Source organism: Lathamus discolor, chromosome 5, assembly GCF_037157495.1.
Source record: "Lathamus discolor isolate bLatDis1 chromosome 5, bLatDis1.hap1, whole genome shotgun sequence".
NCBI classification, from domain to species: domain Eukaryota; kingdom Metazoa; phylum Chordata; class Aves; order Psittaciformes; family Psittacidae; genus Lathamus; species Lathamus discolor.
Window position 1 is genome coordinate 50,345,096 of NC_088888.1, and position 20,463 is coordinate 50,365,558.

Below are 20,463 nucleotides of genomic sequence, written 5' to 3' on the forward strand. Positions count from 1 at the left end.
GGAGACCTCATAGCAGCCTTCCAGTTTCTGAAGGGGGCTTATAAGGATGCTGGGGAGGGACTGTAGTGATAGGACAAGGGGTAGGGGGTTCAAACTTAAACGGGGAAGTTTAGATAGGATATAAGGAGGAAGTTCTTTCCTGTTAGGATGGTGAGGCACTGGAATGGGTTGCCCAAGGTAGCTGTGAATACTCCTTCTCTGGCAGTGTTCAAAGCTGGGTTAGGCAGAGCCTTGGGTGGGATGGTTTAGTGTGAGGTGTCCCTGCCCATGGCAGGGGGGTTGAAATTAGATGATCTTAAGGTCCTTTCTAACCCTAATTATTCTATGATTCTATGATTCTATTTAGCTATAGAAATAAGCATGAACATTGAGAACATTTCGTGACTGACTATAGCATGTCATTATATGAAGCCCTGAAAACTAGCAGCTGATCACTTAGTCTGCTCCTACACTGAGCAGTGGCTATGCTATGCATGGGTCACAGATCATGGCAGGATCTTCTATCCATCTTCTTCATGTAGACCACACAAAAAAAAAATAACAAAAACAAGGTGACTTTTTTTAAAAAGAGTTTGTCATTTGTTAGAAAAAAAAAAAGGTCACAGAATATTTTTAAAACAGTGCTACGTATGTAAAGTATCGACCCAAGCCGATACATAAATACTCGTAGGATATTATCATACCCTTCTGGGCTGCCTCCATAAAAGCCAGGAAGGGCTTTAAGAAAGGCAAGTAAGAGCTGTTCCCAACATGCTCCCTCAGACACTGGGTTTAGCTAAAGGTAGAATATGATAGTACCAGGACTGTTCTGAAGGGGAGTTTAGGACAAAACTAATAGGGTAGGTGTGTTTGGGGGTCCCTGAAGTTTACAACTCTTCTTTATGGCAGTTCATCCTTGCCTATCTTTGTGTCTAAAATTACAGCAGTATCTGAATCAAATTCTCTTCACAATTAACAGAAATAAACCCAATGGGATCAGGTTAGGTATCATTCTGCTTTGTAACTTATTTTAGCAAATGACCAACAACAGATATCAAGGTAAAGACCATAAGAAACAGATAACAGAGAATGTAAACCTCTCCTGGTAAGCAGCAATTCAACAATGCTGGGATTACCTGAGCAGGTTGCTGCTGAACCATCTTGTTTAGCAGAATTTAGATCTATTCAGCATGAATCTGCTTCAGCCCTCTTTGAACTCATCTGTACTTTTGGCCTCCTCAACATCCTGTGGAAATGAGTTCCATGGTTTAATTACACATTGCGTGAACAAGTACTTCCCTTTGGCTTAACTCTGCTGCCTGATGTTCTCATTTTGTGTTCCCTAATTCCCATGTTATGAAAATTAGTGAATTTCCATACCTTTTGAAACATCAAAATCTCTGTTGAACCCTTTGCTCTCTCACTTATCACTCTTCCCCCTCTCCACTGCTTTTTCCAAGCTGGAATCCAAATCCATTTACTTAGGAATGGTCAACAAAGCCTACAGCAACCAGAAAAGGCCAGCTGCCTTCTAGCTTTACTGGCTACCTGACCTTGTCATGGCAATAAGGAATGTGGCTAGGATGAGTATGTTATTTAACAAGCTTTCCTCTAAGATACTAGAATTCCAACATTCAGCACCATTTCTCTCCACAAAGGAGGGTTCATATAGAATGCGTTTCACATTTCAGTACTGGAGTGTAGTTTGGTCCTTTAGACACTACCTTTATTTTTACTCTACGGTTTGGGTGGAAACGGAGCACTACTTTTCCCTCTTTAACGTGTTACCAAATTCTAAGACAGCGAAGACAACCCCTGAAAAATCAAGGCCAAATTCCAGACTTAGTTACACTTTAGTAGTATCTTTCAATGTCCATAAAGTTACAAACACCTGGTAATTTGGTGTCTGAGGGAAGGGGACTCTCTTTTTTTATTCTGGCAAAAAGAAGTCTTCCTGGTAAGTCACTATTTTAGCTTTGACTGCTTGGAATTACCATGGTAGTTGATTTATATAGGCTTGAAATGATTTTTTGTAAGCAATATTTCTCTTTGGATTTCCATTACATTTCTGGCATGTGCACCATAAACCAGGTTTGTTTACAGAACTTTCACCCTCCCTGTCAACACACAGCTGCAACAGAACAAAAGAGAGACAAATATGGTCTATTTGTGAGTCTCTTGAGAGAAATGCATTTATCATTAAGCCTGATATGAAAAGGTACAACTGACTTCCGAAGCACTTTCTCTGCTACAGTCCATGTTTCATTTATGTTACCGATGTCTGTGAAACACATGTTCTCTGGAAAGAGGGTGTTCTACAAGTACAAATCCTGAAGTCATTTCTCTCTGGTTGCAAAAAACTGGGCTGCATAACTATCAACTGTTTCTGTCATCAACTTTAAAGAAAGCTACGCTAAAGCAGATATGGATGCGGAAACTAAATGTTTTCCTGGAACTAATCACAGCACTACTAGGGGTTGAGAGACAGGCTGCCGTATGCCAAGCTTTAGGAACTCTCTGCTGTGATACTACAAATGCAGAAACTTTGAGGAGAAGCAGATGAATCTCCTCATTTTCTGCTTCAAGCACAGAACATTGCTCATTGCACTGCAAAATATAGACATGCTGGCTCAAGCCTTGCTCATTACCCTGCAAAATATATAGACATGATATCACACTGACATAGAATGAAAAAGGAGAAAGAGAAAGAAGATCATGAAAGAAGATCATGAAACAAAATTTAGTACAAAAAGTGAAGATACATAGAGTTGTGGTCAATGGCTCAATGTCCGGCTGGAGACCGGTAACGAGTGGTGTCCCTCAGGGATCAGTGTTGGCACCGGTCTTGTCCAACATCTTTGTCGCTGACATGGACAGTGGGATTGAATGCGCCCTCAGCAAGTTTGCCGATGACACCAAGCTGTGTGGTTCGGTTGATATGCTGGAGGGAAGGGATGCCATCCAGAGGGACCTTGACACGCTTGTGAGGTGGGCTGATGCCAACCTTATGAAGTTCAACCATGCCAAGAGCAAGGTCCTACACCTTGGTCGGAGCAATCCCAGGCACAGCTACAGGTTGGGCAGAGAAGTGATTCAGAGCAGCCCTGCAGAGAAGGACTTGGGGGTGCTGGTCGATGAGAAAATGAACATGAGTTGGCAGTGTGCGCTCGCAGCCCAGAAAGCCAACCGTATCCTGGGCTGCATCAAAAGGAGCGTGACCAGCAGGTCGAAGGAGGTGATCCTGCCCCTCTACTCTGCTCTCGTGAGACCTCACTTGGAGTATTGTGTGCAGTTCTGGTGTCCTCAACATAAAAAGGACATGGAACTGTTGGAACAAGTCCAGAGAAGGGATATGAGGATGATCAGGGGACTGGAGCACCTCCTGTATGAAGACAGGCTGAGAAAGTTGGGGCTGTTCAGCCTGGAGAAGGCTGTGTGGAGACCTCATAGCAGCCTTCCGGTATCTGAAGGGGGGCTATAGGGATGCAGGGGAGGGCCTCTTCATCAGGGACTGTAGTGACAGGACAAGGGGTAACAGGTTGAAACTTAAACAGGGGAAGTTTAGATTGGATATAAGGAAGAAATTCTTTCCTATTAGGATGGTGAGGCACTGGAATGGGTTGCCCAGGGAGGTTGTGAATGCTCCACCCCTGATGGTGTTCAAGGCCAGGTTGGACAGAGCCTTGGGTGGGATGGTTTAGTGTGAGGTGTCCCTGCCCACGGCAGGGGGGTTGGAACTAGATGATCTTAAGGTCCTTTCCAACCCTGACTATCCTATGATTCTACGATTCTATATGGAAGAAATGTGAAAAAGAAATAGTGTGAATGGGAAATGCTGCCAAACAAATGTAAGGAGCAATGTCAAAAGCTTAAGCACAATATCTGTTGAAATCGGCTAAATTGGAGAATAACAATCTAATAAAGAGGAAAAAAGAAATACAACAGCAAGAATATGTATTGACTTTAACATAGTAGATAGGATTGGTATTTGACACAGAAAATGGGAAAGAGGAATGTGGGTAAATTTGAGGTTGCTGCAGAATTATCATAAATTCTGCAGAAAAGAAAGTAAGAGAATAGATAGTTCTTAGAAGAGAATTGTAAAAGAGGCATCAGAAAAGAGGAAATCTCCACATTTCCCAAAAAATGTTATTGGGAGTCACCTGTGTCTGCTGGAAAGTAGACGATGATGCTGCTGAATCAGGGAATTAAAACACAATAAACCTAAGTTAATCTGCAGTGCAGCCGCACAGATACTGGCCTTGAAAACAACATGACAGAGATGAACTAACAGGAAAGACAATTTTGCAAGGAAAGAAGAAGTGGTGATTAATGTTACAATTATCATAAACCATGCTGCTAAACACATACCCAGAACTTGTGTTTAATTCCTCTGTTGACAAGTAATTCAACTAGAGTACCTTAATATCATTTAGTAAAACATCATTTGTCTTCTAAATTTCTTTCTTGTCATTTTTGACCTTTGTCTTTTGTCATCACAAGAATTTAGCTTCAGAAATGTGCCTACTAGTTATATAATTTTCTACCCGTTTAAAGTAGTTTAATTAACAGTTTAATTAATTCTATTGTGTGATGGAAGTTATAATTTAAGGTTTGGAAAGTCTAATTTAAATATAGCTGAAGATGTAGCACAGCCACTGCTGAACATCAATATCAGTCACAAAATTTATGGTGCAATTCCTTAAATTCAGTGGATGTGAATGTTCATGCTATGTGGAATTAATTTTTTGTCCCCACTGAAAAAAAAAAGAAAAAAAAAAAAGCAAAAGAAAAAGCCTCCAAAAGTTCCACTTTCATCGCTGGAAAAATCAGATAAGCTTCAAATATTCAAAGACAAATCTCATACTTAAGTCAGAATGAAAATAATTCCTTAGTATAAATTTGAGTTATTTTAAATATTTAAATTATTTATTTTTAATTCTTTTAAATTCTGTAGACAGTGGAGGCAGTATGTTTAATTTGAGATAAAATGAAGGCCTAAGAATTCAATCCTGCTAACATAACTTGAAGTTACATCAAGTTCACAACAAATTTATGGGAAAGCATAAAATTCATACCCTTCTGCACTAATTTCACTATTCAAATTTACCTTAGAATGTAGCCTTGGAGAGGTAAAATATCAGTCTTAGGAATCAAATCAATGCATCAAGAGTGAAGTCATAAATATCTGATCATACACAGGTGGCAAAAGGTTTTATTTCAACCTGCATCAGTAAGTGAGGACTCAAAATTACTGATTTGTGAATAGGTAATAACTAAATGCACTCCCTGAGTCAGAAAATATTAGCTTCACCTTATGGCTTGCATCTGCCCCCATATACTGCATCAGCATTACTGCACCCTCACTTAACTGTGCTTCAGTGAGCTAGTTCTCATGAAGACCTTAAGCACTAGACTAAACAATCAAGATGCAAACTGGGTAAGATGAAATACAGAGTTAGGTATCGCCCTTTACACTTTAGACTACCTTCTCAAACAGCCCCCTTAAGTATCCCAGCACATGCTGAACAGAAAAGCAGATAAGGTGGACCTTAAATAATTTTACATTATAATGTCCCCCACGAAAAGAAAAAATCCCACTATGACTTCCTGAAGGTATCTTGGTGAGAAGAAACATTCCTTCTCTGGTGGAGAAACTGGTCCTAACCAAAGGTATTTAGAGCTTCTATCAAATCAGTTCAGGAAATGATTCTCAGTTTTCATCATTGTTAGGAGAAGCTTATCTGCTAATGCATTCAGTGCCACTTCAGTTCCAAATATGAATGCACAACTTCTGTATGATGCAAGAAGTTGACACTTCAGCTACTCGTTTGCTTCCTGTTATCTTTTTGCCTTATTAAATGACAGATCATTGTTAAATGATGGAGATGCAAAATTACATTGAAAAAAGAGGCTCTTCAAAACCTTCATGGTATTGTGTGTCCCACTACATCTCAGTCTTAAAGTAAACAAGAATCATGTTATATTTAATTCTTTCTAATTTAAAATGATTGAGTGGCATATAGCACATGAATTCCTTGTAGTTACAGCCTGACTTCTGAAACAGTGCATTAGGATATCAGTAGATAGAGAAGAATGAGGTAATTAAGTTGTTGTTTTGATGTTTTTTTGGGGTGTTTTTTTTTTGGGGGGGGTGTTTTTGGTTTGTTTTTTTTTGTGTGTGTGTGTGTGTGGTGGTGGTAATATTTTCTGTGTTTTTGTTTATTTGTTTGTGGGGAGAGAATTGTAGTTGTGATGAGGTGCCTAGGGACATGGTTTAGTGGTGGACTTGGCAGTGTTAGATTGATGGTTGGACTCAATGATCTTAAAGGTCTTTTCCAACATAAATGATTCTACAATTCTACGATATTGTGAAGACCCTTGAGCTTTTAGCCAAAAAAATGTTGAGTACCTATTAACGGCATAGGCAGCCGAAGCTGTTGTGAAGGGCAGTACAGATGCTGTCTTTGAGTAAACATGCTCCTGCATGATTAACGAAAATCAACATCAGCATGGCTAAGGCCAAGCTTGCAAAACAGAATTGCTCTGAACTGTAGCAAGTGTTATAGTCTGAGATATTAGGAAACAACAAAAATTCTCCAACACCTCTTCCAATTAATTTTGCCTTCTTATGTGGTGATATATAACACAGATCTTTTTCAGTGATATATAAACCAATTCTTTTTCAGAGGAATGTTTTTCCAGATCTCTGGTTGATTTTCAATGGAAAAGATGCCTTTGTCCCCAGTCAAACAATGAATGATGCATGTGTTCTCAGATTATACCACCTTGTTCTGTATTGTTTCTTCCCCTAAAAGAGCAGGAACTCTTCTTGTTTCCACAGAGCTATGTCTACCTCATTACTAAGTCTCTTTGTGTCACTTAGAGGTGTGGTTAAACTGCAGTACCTGAATTTCGATTCCTGTGTCCAAGTACCCAGTCTCTTCACTCTGACACAAACAAGGAAGGTGACAAAATTTTCTTCAACAGAGAAGAGCAAAGTATCTTTAATGTATATTTAAGGTTGCCAGTCACATTGACCAACAGTGAGCTGCCAGATGTGTTAACTTGCACTTTTAAAAAGGTATTAATTTCATTCTGTTTGTTCAATCTACAGCGCGACAGGTTCCACAGAACATGAATCATTTATGCTTGCCAGGATCTTGCAAATCAATAGTAACCTTCTCTGATCTGCTACTTTGAACTGGGTGAGTTCATAAAGCTGTAGTCAGTCTAAATGTACAACATTGTTTAGAGGCTACTTAAAACAGACGTACAGCATTAAAAAATCAAGAAGGAAATGCTTTCTCTGGCATCTGAAGAAGCGTTGCGTGCCACTCATTCTAAAGGGTTTCCTTTGCTTTTTCAGAAATTTCATATTGGAAGATCTTTAGGGAACATCCTACTAGCACTGAAACTGCTTTAATAAAATATTATTAAGAGTTCTACAATAAGCACTGCAGACTGCACATACTTTGTCCCACTGCTACAACAAAAATTTTAAAGAAAAAACCTGTCAGATTTGAGGAAGAGAACAATTTCTTTGGTTGAAATAGAAGCACAGTAGTCTGTGAGACATGATTCTTCACTGGATTTGTAAGTACACTTCAGTAATGAGTACCATAGCTAGAAAGAGTGAAAAATCCAACTATGCTCTAGAGTCATTATGTGTTTAGATTGCAGTAATGGATGAACTAGCTAACTAAAAGTGAATTATGCTGGTTTATTCTTGGAAAAAATACTAATGAATTTGATGAGAAAATGTCAACATATGTTTTCAAAAGGCTTCCAGCTTAAAAAATCAGGTGCTATTGGAAAATCCTCTTTCCTTGAGAAGTTTCAAGACCAGTTCTTCAGATGGCACAGAGAGCAGACAAGATCCCATACATCCAAGTTCATAATAAATTAGCTACAAGTATTTTCAGATGCTGCTTTTTTCATGTACAATTTGTCAATGATACACAAGCATTAGTACTCATAGCATCCAATTCTAATTATGCAGTCTCCTTTCTAATTAATATATACATCTAAGCAACATATGAAGAAGATAATCTTGTGAAAAGAATCATGTAGGCCCTGTGATTTCAGTAAAACTCTACCTGGATTTGCTGAAATGGTTCTTTTTGCAGTATCCTTTCTTCCGTCTGCAACATGTATGACCAAATTATGGGAACCATATTATCTTTGCCTCATTAGGCTAAACAGTACACACTTCTCCTACAGTAAGATCTTAGATTCTAATTTATTCCCACACATTAAGGGAAAAAATTAGGTATGGTGTGCAAACACTGTGTATGTGTATATGTATGTGTGGGAGGTATTTTGCAATGTAGACGCACCTGTTGCTTTATGAGCTGCAGGTAGTAAAACTAGAATTATGAGCTGAAGGTGTCCACTTTCAGGTTCCCTTTGTGGAACTAAGAGACCCATTGACATTTTTGATCCTGCTATCAACAAAGCTTTCCCAAAATTGTTTTAGTTTTTGTCTGGAAGTCATTTCCATGCAAGACGAGGAGCTATGCTATTGGCTGTGTTGGAAACCTGGATATTGCTGTCTTGCTGAATCACATCCATAACAGATAGGAATACTGCTTCTTAAATTTTGTTTTCTTTCTTTAAAAATGCAGGAATGTCTTCTCTGTTAACAAAAGTTAAGAGTCTACTACCAAGGATTTAAAAGAGAAAAAAACAATGGTCAGTTTGGTTCGGTTAAAACAAAATTAAAACCCACCACACTGTCCTCTGAGTCTGTACTCAGAGAAAAATCTAACTTCACAACCTCCTGTCTTTTTCCCACTGGACCTCTGCCTGATTTTTCAAGTAAGTGATGGCACTGAGGATTAACCATCATTTTGTTCCTGCTGCCACTACAGCATTCCTGGGTTATGCTTCCTAAATTAGGCAGAGATTGTTACTTTGTATCATAAAGATGCAAATGGGCAGCAAGGCAGATTTCAAGATGGGATATAAATTAGCTTTACAAATCCCTCAAACATATTTTTTGAAGTTGATTATAAATTTATATTTGTAACTTTCTTAGGCCCCAAATCAGATGATGGACCCTCATTTAAGAAATGTAAATATTTTATCCTAGAATAGAAATTAACAGGGATTTTTTGTTTGGTTTTGTGTTTTTGTTTTTTTTAACATACACATTTCTAAATAAAACAAGTAATTTAGAAATTAAAGTCCCAGGCATTTAAAATTGAGAAAACCATATTAGAGGATGCTCAAATTTAGGGAACATGATTTGTCATCTGTGAAAATTATGCTTCTTGAACAGTAGCAGGATTCAGATTTGATTTGGATTTTGCAAATGGCATTATACTATTGATTAGATGACCAGTATACCCTTGAACCTAACCTGTCTCAGAAAGCTACAAGCCACATTAGGTGACTAAAAACTGACCGCTTACATAGCTAAGAAATGGGAGATTTAGTAGCAGAACAATGATTTCACTATGAAAACCAGGAAGACAAATGTATTTTGCCTGCCCAGCAAGAAAAATATGATGTAACAATGCTGAACAACAAATGGAAATCTCAGAGAAAATATGTCAGAATGCTTTCATATAATCAAAAAAATGGATACGTTATTAAATGTTGTACCTATTGAAAGCACGAAGGAGATGGAGCCATGGACAGCTGACACATACTGATAACCATGTAGAAGTATTTGTTATACCAAATAAGAATCCACAGTACTAGCTCATATTTGAACGTGTCTGGACACATATCAGGGTGACAGCCCTGTTGTTAACATTGAATGGCTAGAGAATGTGTATAAAATATGCACATTCTCAAGGAACTCCCAATCACACAGAAACAGAGAAATACAAGAGGCTGAAATAATTAATTTTGATAAAATGTGGGACCATGAACCCCTACTAGACAACATTCTAGTTCCTGTTTAAGGCAAGGTGTATAAACACACACGCAAAATTTCAAACACTGCCAAGCACATATGATATAGCAATAGTGATCCTTCCTTCTACATGTCTTACTTCAAATAAACAGTGATATTGAGATGTGACCAAAGAAAGAATGTATAACAAAGCCAGTAAGACCTTATAGGCCCAAACAGTAGCTAAAGGGCTTGTATGTTTTTTGTAGGCACTCTTTACACTTCTTACACGGAAATATAATATGTTACGTGGCAACCATCAGTGTTAATGCAGCCACACGTGGCAAATGAAATGGGTGTGCCAAGCATAAAATGTTATTACTAGGTTGTGCAAATATGGTAAATGACAATATTTACATGTCATTTACAAATGACAACTATTAGTAAGAAGCAAAATAAACATTGAGCAGGCACTTTTTCCCTACCAGGAACCTGTGAGAAATGCTCAGAAAAGAGACTTAATTCAAAGTTTACTGAAGTCAAGGGAGATTTCCCTTGTATTTTAATGCGCTTTGGATCTGCTCTTAAATTACAAATAACACTGCAGCTGAGAATAAGAGCCTTACCCTAAAGAAATAAGATCATAGAATAATGCAATAAAATTATTAACTTGAAAATTACGAAGTCCATTTTCTTACTATGAAATGATTTTGCCTATATTGCATTGTTACTGTACTGTTTTTCTGCCTCTGGCAAACAAAGGCGATACTGCTATACTGCATATCCATTACATAATATTTCTCTATGTCAATGAGCTAACTAGGAGCCAAGTACGAGCTTACAAGTGTAGTATAATTAAAGATTCTTCAAGATGACAAACACAGCTGTGCAAGGACCACAAATATGCTATGTAGGACTTAGAAGCTTTTTACAGCTCCAGTATTAAAAGCCTGGCTCATTAAGAACTAGTAAGTCTATCACTGTTAGTGTCAAATCTGACATCAACATTCACTGAATTTGCCCAGCTTAGTGTGACTACAGGCTTGTGCTACTGTATTATTACAACAACTAATATTTGCACTACGAAAAATGAAGAAACAATTTTCTGTCATACACATGTACTGAGAGGATTGATCAACACATTTAAAGTATTCTGAGCTTGCCAAACTGAAATGCTTCACAAAATCAGGATGCAACTAATCTATTGACTATTTCGGGAAACACTATTTACACGGAACCTTGTACAAACAACACAGCATTATGATTTATGAATTATTTTATAATTTGAACATGCAGTCACAGTTGGAAAGTTCCAATAGTCTATTGCTAAAAACATACTGTAAAAACTTGGATAGAAAATGTAAGTATGCCATATAATTTTATAACAAAAATCTTGATTGCTGCTGATACCAATGTCATGAGCTTCCAATGTATGCCTGTGTTAAATTAAAATTTCAGCAGATAATATATGAATCAAAACATACTCATTCGCTTCCACAATATTAGATGTTGAACCAGTTTTATTGCTAAACAGAAAAGAAATATGTTTACAGTTTCTAATCAGCTGCAAACAAAAAGTACTCCTTAAGTTCAACACCAAACCCCAGGTAATTCTTGCCAGCAGGTGGCCAAGAAGTGACAAATGAAATTTATCTACATCTTGTAATGAAATTTAAGAACTAAAGCAGTCAGTTCATCACCTATGTGATTTCCTTCAGATTTTCATGTATGTCTATTTCACAGAATCACAGAATGGTTTGTGTTGGAAGGGACCTTAAAGATCATCTAGTTCAAACCCCCCTGCCACAGTCAGGGACACCTTCCAGTAGACCAGGTTGCTCAAAGCCCCATCCAGCCTTGCCTTAAACACTTCTGGGGTGGCGCAGCCACAGCTTCTCTGCGCAGCCTATTCCAGTGCCTCTTCACCCTCACAGTAAAGAACTTCTTCCCAGTATCTGTTGCAAATCTACCTTCTCTCATCTTAAAGTCATTCCTCCTTGTCCTATCACTACAGGCCCTTGTAAAATGACCCTCTCAAGATTTCTTTTAAGTTCCCTTTAGGTACTGAAAGGCTGCTATAAGGTCTCCCCAGAGCCTTTGCTTTTCCAGGCTGAACAAGGCCAACTCTCTCAGCCTGTCTTCATAGGAGAAGTGCTCCAGCCCTCTGATCATCTACATTTTTATCATATACATACCAAAACCTCCTATGCCACAACAAAGATGTGTCATAATGCCACATTTTGATGATTTCTACAGACCTATTTGTAATTCTGCATGCAGATTTTCAATTTCTTATACTGGTAAGAATTTGCTTGGCTGACTAGTCACACTGAAGTCGAATGAAAAGACTCCTAACAATGGGACTAAGCACAGTATAGCAATCAGCTTAAAAAAGAGAAAGTGTCTAAATAGAAAAATAATTTTTACTTGCGAACAGAACAAATCTCATTCAGATACACTGAGATAATAGATGTAGACCTCCACATTACTGGAGTGTAAAATAATGTTAAAAACTTTCATTCTCTTTCTTGATCAAGATGAATCATATGGGCAATTGTATTAACCAAACAGGGCAGACTGGCACATGTCAGGAGGTTTAATAAGTTCTGTGGAGTTTTGGTTCTTACTGCTGTGCTAGTTCCTCATCGTTATTGTGATATTCTGGATCTGTTGTAGTCCACAGGAAATTTATTACAGATCTCATTACATTAATTTGATAGCTTTTAATTAAAATATTAATTAAAGATAACTGTAACCAGGGACCTGGAACGTGTTGTGTGAGATTAGTTTCACAGAATTACATGTTGCTTCTCATCTTCAAATGTAGGCTTTCTACTTTATCTGTTGATGGAGAAAACATCCTCTGGGTTTTCTAAGGTTATTCCTAAACTGAGAAATATATGGGTTTTTGCATTACCCATAGTAAATTTCAGTTCATGTTTGTTAAGAGTCCTAGAAGTTTTCAGGGATGTAAATCTCTGAATTATAAGTTACAACTTATTATTAGTTACTAAAAAATTTGCTATTGAAGCAGAACACATGCAGTTGATGCTTCTCTGTCTCTTAAATAACCCTGTCCCTCTACTACAAGATATTAATCAATGGGTTCAGAAATATTCTCCCTTGTGAATAAATCTATCAAACACAAGCAGCAGACATGGTAGAAAAAATTAGAAGTTGTAAAGGTAAATGATGTGCAAATTACAATGTGGTTTCTCTGTGGATTTCACTGCCTTTGGAAGAGATACAAGTAGCAATGCCTGGGCATGTGCACATACACGCATACACATAAACAAAGCCAGGCCTTCAAATTACCTATAGTAAAATTATTTGGAACATCAGAAGAAATTGAGCCCCTGTTAATCTTCTAAAGGCATAAATACTGAATAAAAGCATATGTTAGATTTGAAATGTTTGCTATCATGTTCTTTTTGAACTCTAACAGAATACTAATGGACGTGCCAGAAAAATATCAAAGCACAGACAACCTAGAATGCCCACTAGCAAAAAGGTACTGTATTGAATGTGAATTAATGGATAAGATGCACTGAAACAGAATTTGATACAAGTAATAAAACAGCAACAGCCATATCACAGAATACCCTCAAAATACTCTGAAACATAACAGAAATAAAGTTTAAATTATCTGCACTGTCAGCTTGGCCCTCCCTACTAACAAGAAAACTTGTTAATAGAGGGATGTTCCTCCTCTCCTCTTCCTAAATTATATTATTGGCATTTACATTTACAGCTGGTGCCTGCTGGCAGTCCTATGATATCTGCGGGGTTTGGTACTCTACTGAGCTAATATGTTTCATGTCTGCTTCTCAGGGTCATGGCATGGTTGAGGCTGGAAGGTACCTATGGAGATTGCCTAGTCCATAGTTTAGCTATGTATTCCTAAACCTCTCCGTTAGCTATTTATATACGGTGGTAAGATATTTGTCGAGCCTTGTCTTCTCCAGGCTGAACAATCCCAGCTCTCTGAGCCTATCCTCACATGACAGGTCCTCCAAGTTCTTATTCATCTTTGCACTTCACTCCAGTAGCTCCATGTATGTCTTACACTGGGGAACCCAGAACTGGATGCAGTGCTCCAGATGTGGCTTCATAGCATGAATTGTTAATAAACTGTGAACCTCTAATGATCTCAGTAAAAGTTATCATTAAAGATTGTGAATTGAGGTCTGTGAAGATGAAGGTAAAGTTTGAATTCCTCAAAAAAGACTTGTAATTTCTGTTATATTTTTGCTGTGAAGTAAGCAAAAAGGATTACATGCAAATCACTGATAACAATGCGACGTCTGACAAAGTTCCACACTTCATTATATCATTTTAACATATAAAAATTGAGATGTGTGAGAGAATTTATGTAAGAGTTAACCCTTGCAAATATTTAATCTTATTTTGCATGCTTACATTGCTTCTCCTCTTTCATTTGATACACTCGATGGCTGTTTCAAATTAAATTACCAAACTGGTCTCTTTCTCTGGTATTGTGTAGCTTTGATTATGCAGCAGCTAGCACAGTAGAGATGGCAGAAGAAAACAGGCATAACTGTAATGCAAGTAAATGAATGGAAGTAAGAACATAGGAAAAAATATTTAATGAAAACAGATATTCCCTTGTTTTTCAAGGTCTGCCTTTAGTTTTGTATTTTAAAGGAAAGACAGACTTTGTTATGATATCATGAAACGATTTAGACAAAATTTGGTATATAAAAAAAGGAAAACACATTCTGTAAGAGTAGAAAGGTTCACTGGTTTATGAAAGTGTTGATCAAATTGTTTCTGTTGTCTGACTTTTATTGGTGGGTATAGGAGCAGAATCAGTTTATATGACCAATAGTTCTAGGTGTTAGAATTGAGCTGTCCAGTAGAGAAATAATTTTGCATCAAGAGAAGCCATACCAGATAAGAAAACAACAAATGAGATGTCTGATTGCCAGGAATAGGCAATTTTAACTTATTCATGTAAGGATATAAAATGCCTACTTATATCTTAATGCCATACATGTTGGTGCTGGTGATGGAAAAATTTCTTCTTGATCCTGTGGAACACATATTAATACTTTCAAATGTGAATATACTACCCTTACCTTTTTCAAACATCAGAAATATATTGCGGGTTCCTTCTCCCTCATTTTCAGTAGTAAATATGCCTTCAGATGACAATTGCTTGGAATTCATACTCTTTTTTTGCTAGTTTTCCAGTCCATCCTTCACTTAATAGAACATTATATTGAAAAAAATAGTTTGTTGAAAGTAAGATGAGCTTCCTCACCTTAAAGATAATGAAGCAAATGAAGCAAGACCAACATGCCCTCTGCAGAGCCCAGGTACTACAGGAAAGCCCTGCATCTTTGAAATAGATGGCCCCTGGGGACTGGTCTTGTAGCAAGCTGCTGCTAACTACCATATAGCCACCTGATGCTGTATTCGAATTAAGAAAAACAGTGTACCTTAATAGCTGTGGGAAATGCTAATTTGACATGATTAGGGTGTACACAGAAAACCAAAGGCAACAACATATAATAGATACATCTGATTTTTGTAAGCTCTTCTTACTCTGTACTTGAAAACCAACATTTTAGGCTTCCTACATGTTGTACTAGAATAGGATGTTACGGATCAGTGAATTTTTTCTTGTAGTATTGAACCTGTGCCTAGTGATGCTCATTTTCACAAGAGTTCTGCTAAGTTCATTCATGTAAAAATTCGCATTTGCATTCTAAATTATCTTTCTGCTGTAAGTACAAATCCATTTATAAAGATTTAATATGATGATCCCTAAGTAGCTCTGGAAGGTAAGTTTAGCTAATAATAGTATTGACTTGAATATATATATGCACTTTTAATTACACTATTTTTATACTAATATACTTGTTCTAAATCTTTACTTCTTGCATATAGTTCCACACAATTTTTAGAAAACCTTGTATTTAAGGGAACAAACTCCTTTCCAGATATTGTCATGAAATGAAAGCAGCATATTTTTTTTCCTCTTTTAAAGTAGAGACTATTAAGATTGTGATCTCTGATTTTCTACATATTCCTACATTTGTTCTAAGATGGATCACCACTTCAGTTTTTCGGTATTCATCCCTGGAATTTGATTTATTAATTCTTTTCTACATCATCATTTTAGTGAACGTTAATCTCCAAGGTTACTCAGCAAACAATGCTCTTCAACTGACCGTCCTAACTCACTAGTAGAGCACCTATTTCACCAGGAAAAAAAACAACCCAAACAAAACACTCTCAATAATATTAGGCTACGCAGCTAATAAATAACAGCATAAATATATATAACACATAATAAAGAACCCTGGCATATCAGAAGACCTCAGCCACCCATATCATGGGCAGAACAGTCCCTAGGGATAGCTAGCAAGGGTTAATGGCAATCAGCAATGCGCTACTTGGCGTGCTTGGTGACTTGTTACCAATATTGTGAGGTATAGCCAGTCAGACTTCTCATCAAGAAATGGTCTGAAAGCAGGCAAATCAGGGAGCACACTTGGTTCACAAACAGCCTTCAGAAGTCTGCGGAAGACATAGCTAAACAGGTCTGTAGACTAAACTTTCAGCAGGCAGAAGTACAATTTGAACTTCACTATAAAAATGAAGTTGTGGAAACTGAGTTCCTTTCCAACAGACGCATATTTATTCTGTGTGTTTGTTACTTCTTGATAGGATATTTTTGTTTATGAAAAACGACAAGTTTTGCTGTGCAAAAAATGCTGCTGCTTTGTCTGCTTTTGGAACAGACAGTGAGAGTTATTCCTGGCTGAAATCAGTCTCTAAAGATATTAGAACAGTGAATGCCTGTCCGAGAATAAGAAGTCTGAGAATACAAATACCCAAATCTCACTGAGCTTTTGGTTTGTTTCCTAGCAGTTAGAATGTTCTGTGTCAAACTGCATCTTTTATCAAGACTTCCTACATCTCTGGGTGATATTACAAGAATAACTCACAGGTAATATTTCAACGTGGTATGAGTGGAGGTACAAGAATAGGGAAAATAAAGAATGAGACAGACCACAAAGCCTAGAGGCCTCATGCATTGTTTGTTGTCAAACACTAATAGTCTAGTTTGATATTTCTGAGAGTGATGTAAAACACACAGTAACCTTTGCCCACTCCTTACTCTGGAATTCCCATGCACCAAATGCCACCAAGGCAGAGCAGCTTCCTTAGGCCAGCTTCCAGCACTGTGAGTACAACTTGCTGGAAATAACTTGATGCCAAGAAGATGCAAAGGGCAATCACTTAAAGGGAAAAATGCCATCAAAGGATTTAGTACAAACCCAAAAAGACTATAGTAACAGAGAGAGAGGAATATATGTATTTCATTAGAGACTATTGCAAAGCAACTGCTGCAGTTTCTAGAATTTATTTCCTTAGTTACAATAATTTCAGGTGCCTGCAGGCAAATTTATTTTAAGTTTGTACTGATTTCTTCAGAATGATTAAGAAGCTGAAATCTAGACAGAGGCATAGCCTGATTTGCTGATGTGTTAGTGGCAAGAAGATGAGATAATCTGCCAATATCATTTATTGATGAACAAATGTTTGTTGGAAGATATGGTGAAGGCTACATAACTGCAATGTTAACCTTGTTATATCAGAATAAAAGAGCAAGGGAAGACATCAAGAACAAGGCAGATCTCAAAAAAACGTGAACTTTAGATGGTTTGGCTCTTCAAAATAAAGTGCAGTAGAGATTACTTGCCAGAATATTAACACAGAACTTACGTAAAACACATAAACCAGCAAGGTCAGGCTGATAAAACAGGAAGGCAGGATTTTTCTTGTTATCATACTCAGATATCAACTGAATAAGAAAACTGGGAACAATACTACTTTATGTAACATATACAACCATAGTGGAAGATTACTACAAAGCCAAGCAGACTTCTACTTGCATGTGTAAGGAAGGAATTTGTTTTATATCTAAATTTTCTGTACTGTGCAGTGTTTGAAGACACCTTGACAGGTTAAACATCCAGTCATAGATCTGATTTTTCATCTTGTGAGTTTCTGTTAGATCCAGATTTTTCCTACATCTGTTTTTGATAACTCACAATTAATAATTAAAATTTTTATACTGTTACAATATTTTAGCTATGCAAATATTTCAAATCCACATACATATTTTCAGTTTTCCAAAACAACCACTGAATAAATATTCTATAGAATTTCTAAAAATGTTAAAATAGTCAAGTAATCAACAGCTGGTACTCTGAACTCTTATTGTCAAGACCTGCAGAGAAACTGGAGTTTTCTCAGTATTCAAACACTCCTCTATGCAAAACTATTCACATAAGTAAATACATTGTTAGAAATCTAAACCATTCAGAGTATTTAAAATCACCATTTGCCACATGAAAAAAAGAAAAGCACAGCCATATTATTGTTGTGGAACACAGTATTTGCAGGTACTGCCATAATGATTTTTCTTTCACATATTAAGTAAAATTGCCATAATAAATTCTTGAAGAATGTGTGAATAGTCCAGATATTCACATGTAATGAGATGTCTCAAGGTGAACAAGTAAAGTTAATAAATGTTCTGGACTAAATCAATAGTGATCTTCATTACTTCTTGTTCCTAAAAGTCAAATCTTTAATTTTCCAAAACTCTTCTCAGGTTTTTTTCTATTTTATCCCTCATTGTCAAGAGTGAGTATTTTCCGATGCTGCATAAAGTAGGATTACAGTACCTGTTATAAATTGTTTGTTGTTTCAATTATTCTCTTTTAAACTCATGATGATTTCTTTGAGAAAATTGTAAGAAATACATCTTGTACTTGGAAAGTGAACTGTTGAGGAATATGATAATCCTCAGTTTCTTAGCAGCTCATTTAGAAATTTTGCAGGGATGTCTCCTGTACAAACAATTCTTATCCGAGTGCTGGAGACAGCCCCTGTGTCACCAGAATTGCACGGTTATCCATCATAAAGACACCTACGTTAAACTGGACCCAAAAAGCCCTGAGTACCATGATGTTGAACAGATTAAATATTTCTATGGGCAGCCAGTGTAGAAAGACTAGAGGTCAAAAGATCAAGACATGATGGAAACAAGTAGAAACAGCAGTGAAATAGACTTTATATCAGAAATTTTATAGTCGATATTGGATGAAGGCGCATTATTATAGACATTTAAGATAGCAAGATACAGTGCAATTTCTCTGTATCCACCCTTTCTCCTTTCTTCCTTCTCCACCCTTTCACCCCTTTCACTATCATCTGCCTACACCCTTCCCACACAATGCAAAGCAGAGCCAGGGCTTTTGAATCAGAGATGACAGATTCTCTGCGAGAGATTCTGGTTGGAGTTATGCAGCCTTGGATGTGGCCAGTGATGTTGAGTGAAGGTGCAATGTAGCAGAGTCATGGGATCAGACAATTTGGCAGTCCATGCTATGGGGAGCATAGCTCCAGGGTATGAAAGGTTTCCACCCTGCCTGCTGAAACCAGTCTGTGCTTCGGGTTCAGCAGGAGGCAAGTACAGTTTGTACTCAGTGTGTATATGGTAGGTGAACTGAACCCTGAATTTTTATAGTAAAAAAAGCAGCAAAATAGATGTTTGAAGTCATTCTATCTTCAGTTTAAGAACTCCAAACCCCTAGGATACAGAGCAATTTTCCATAACAAATGATTTATAAAATGGCAAATTTCCATAATAAAAGGCTCTGTCAACGTAACTGCTTATACAAATGTTTGGTTGCTCTGCAGTCAAATAACTAGATCCATACACAGAGAACAGAAGATGTAAATATCATATTTAAACACCAAATAATTTCTTTATTAATAACAGCTAATTTTACCAGTTAGAAAATCTGGAGTAGCAAAAGCTTGAATTCCCAGCTCTTGAAAGGCACAGATAGGTAAGCAATTTCCAAAAAGTATCCTTTAATATTTTTGTGTTTCCTAAGTTTCTATCTGTGGGAAATAGTTATCTTACCTAAATGAGTCTTACTGATCTGACTAATGTGCTACATACAACATTTTCATACTCTGCTGCAACAGACTTTGCAGCATACAGCAACAGCCTTAAATAATCTCTTAGCTCAATACAATTTTTCCTAGGTTAGCATTTCATCTGGTATGAGTCCGAATATGATACCATGTTCCTATTTGGTATCCAAAGTCTCTGAGACCATTTCTGCTTGCCTGCCTTCTTTTCACTCTGTTATGAATCATAATCAGAAATGTTTCTGATGTTTCATGATAACCAAGGGTATACCTTGCCCTTATAGCCTGCTTACAGTCTGCCTTAAGGTGATACATTTGGTTCCTGTAAGGATCTGCTCAGAGTTCAGGACAGTGTAGCTGTAATTATCCACAATCAGAAGAAGATTCTCTGTCCTTTGATATTTCAATTTTTTGAAAAATAGTTAGATATAAAATTCTTTATCCCTAAACATAGTAATAAGATAAGTACATTTGCTGGTCACTGGTTTTCTGCTGCCTAAAGAAAAAAGAATTTAAAAAAGACTGTGAAAAGAAAATAATAGCTAAGACCAAGGCCATTCCCTTTAGATGACTGACTTTCCAATGAGCTACTTTTCCAGCCCCGAGGGACTGCTGGAAAACTGCCTGACTAATTAGTAAACCACCTGTGTGCTTAG

The 20,463-nt window shown here is 37.2% G+C and overlaps 1 protein-coding gene across 4 annotated transcripts in view; it reads right to left on the bottom strand.

Annotated features, from left to right (window-relative positions):
• PDE7B (phosphodiesterase 7B) overlaps positions 1-20,463 on the bottom strand; it is a 174,711-nt gene that overhangs the window by 144,644 nt on the left and 9,604 nt on the right. Inside the window, exon 3 of one of the 4 annotated variants that reach the window (XM_065680805.1) lies at positions 1,116-1,225. The exons of the other annotated variants lie outside the window; for them this stretch is intronic. Coding sequence (XP_065536877.1) covers positions 1,116-1,139 — 24 coding nt within the window. The 5' untranslated portion in view covers positions 1,140-1,225. The remainder of the gene's footprint in view (positions 1-1,115; positions 1,226-20,463) is intronic. 4 annotated transcript variants of the gene reach the window in all.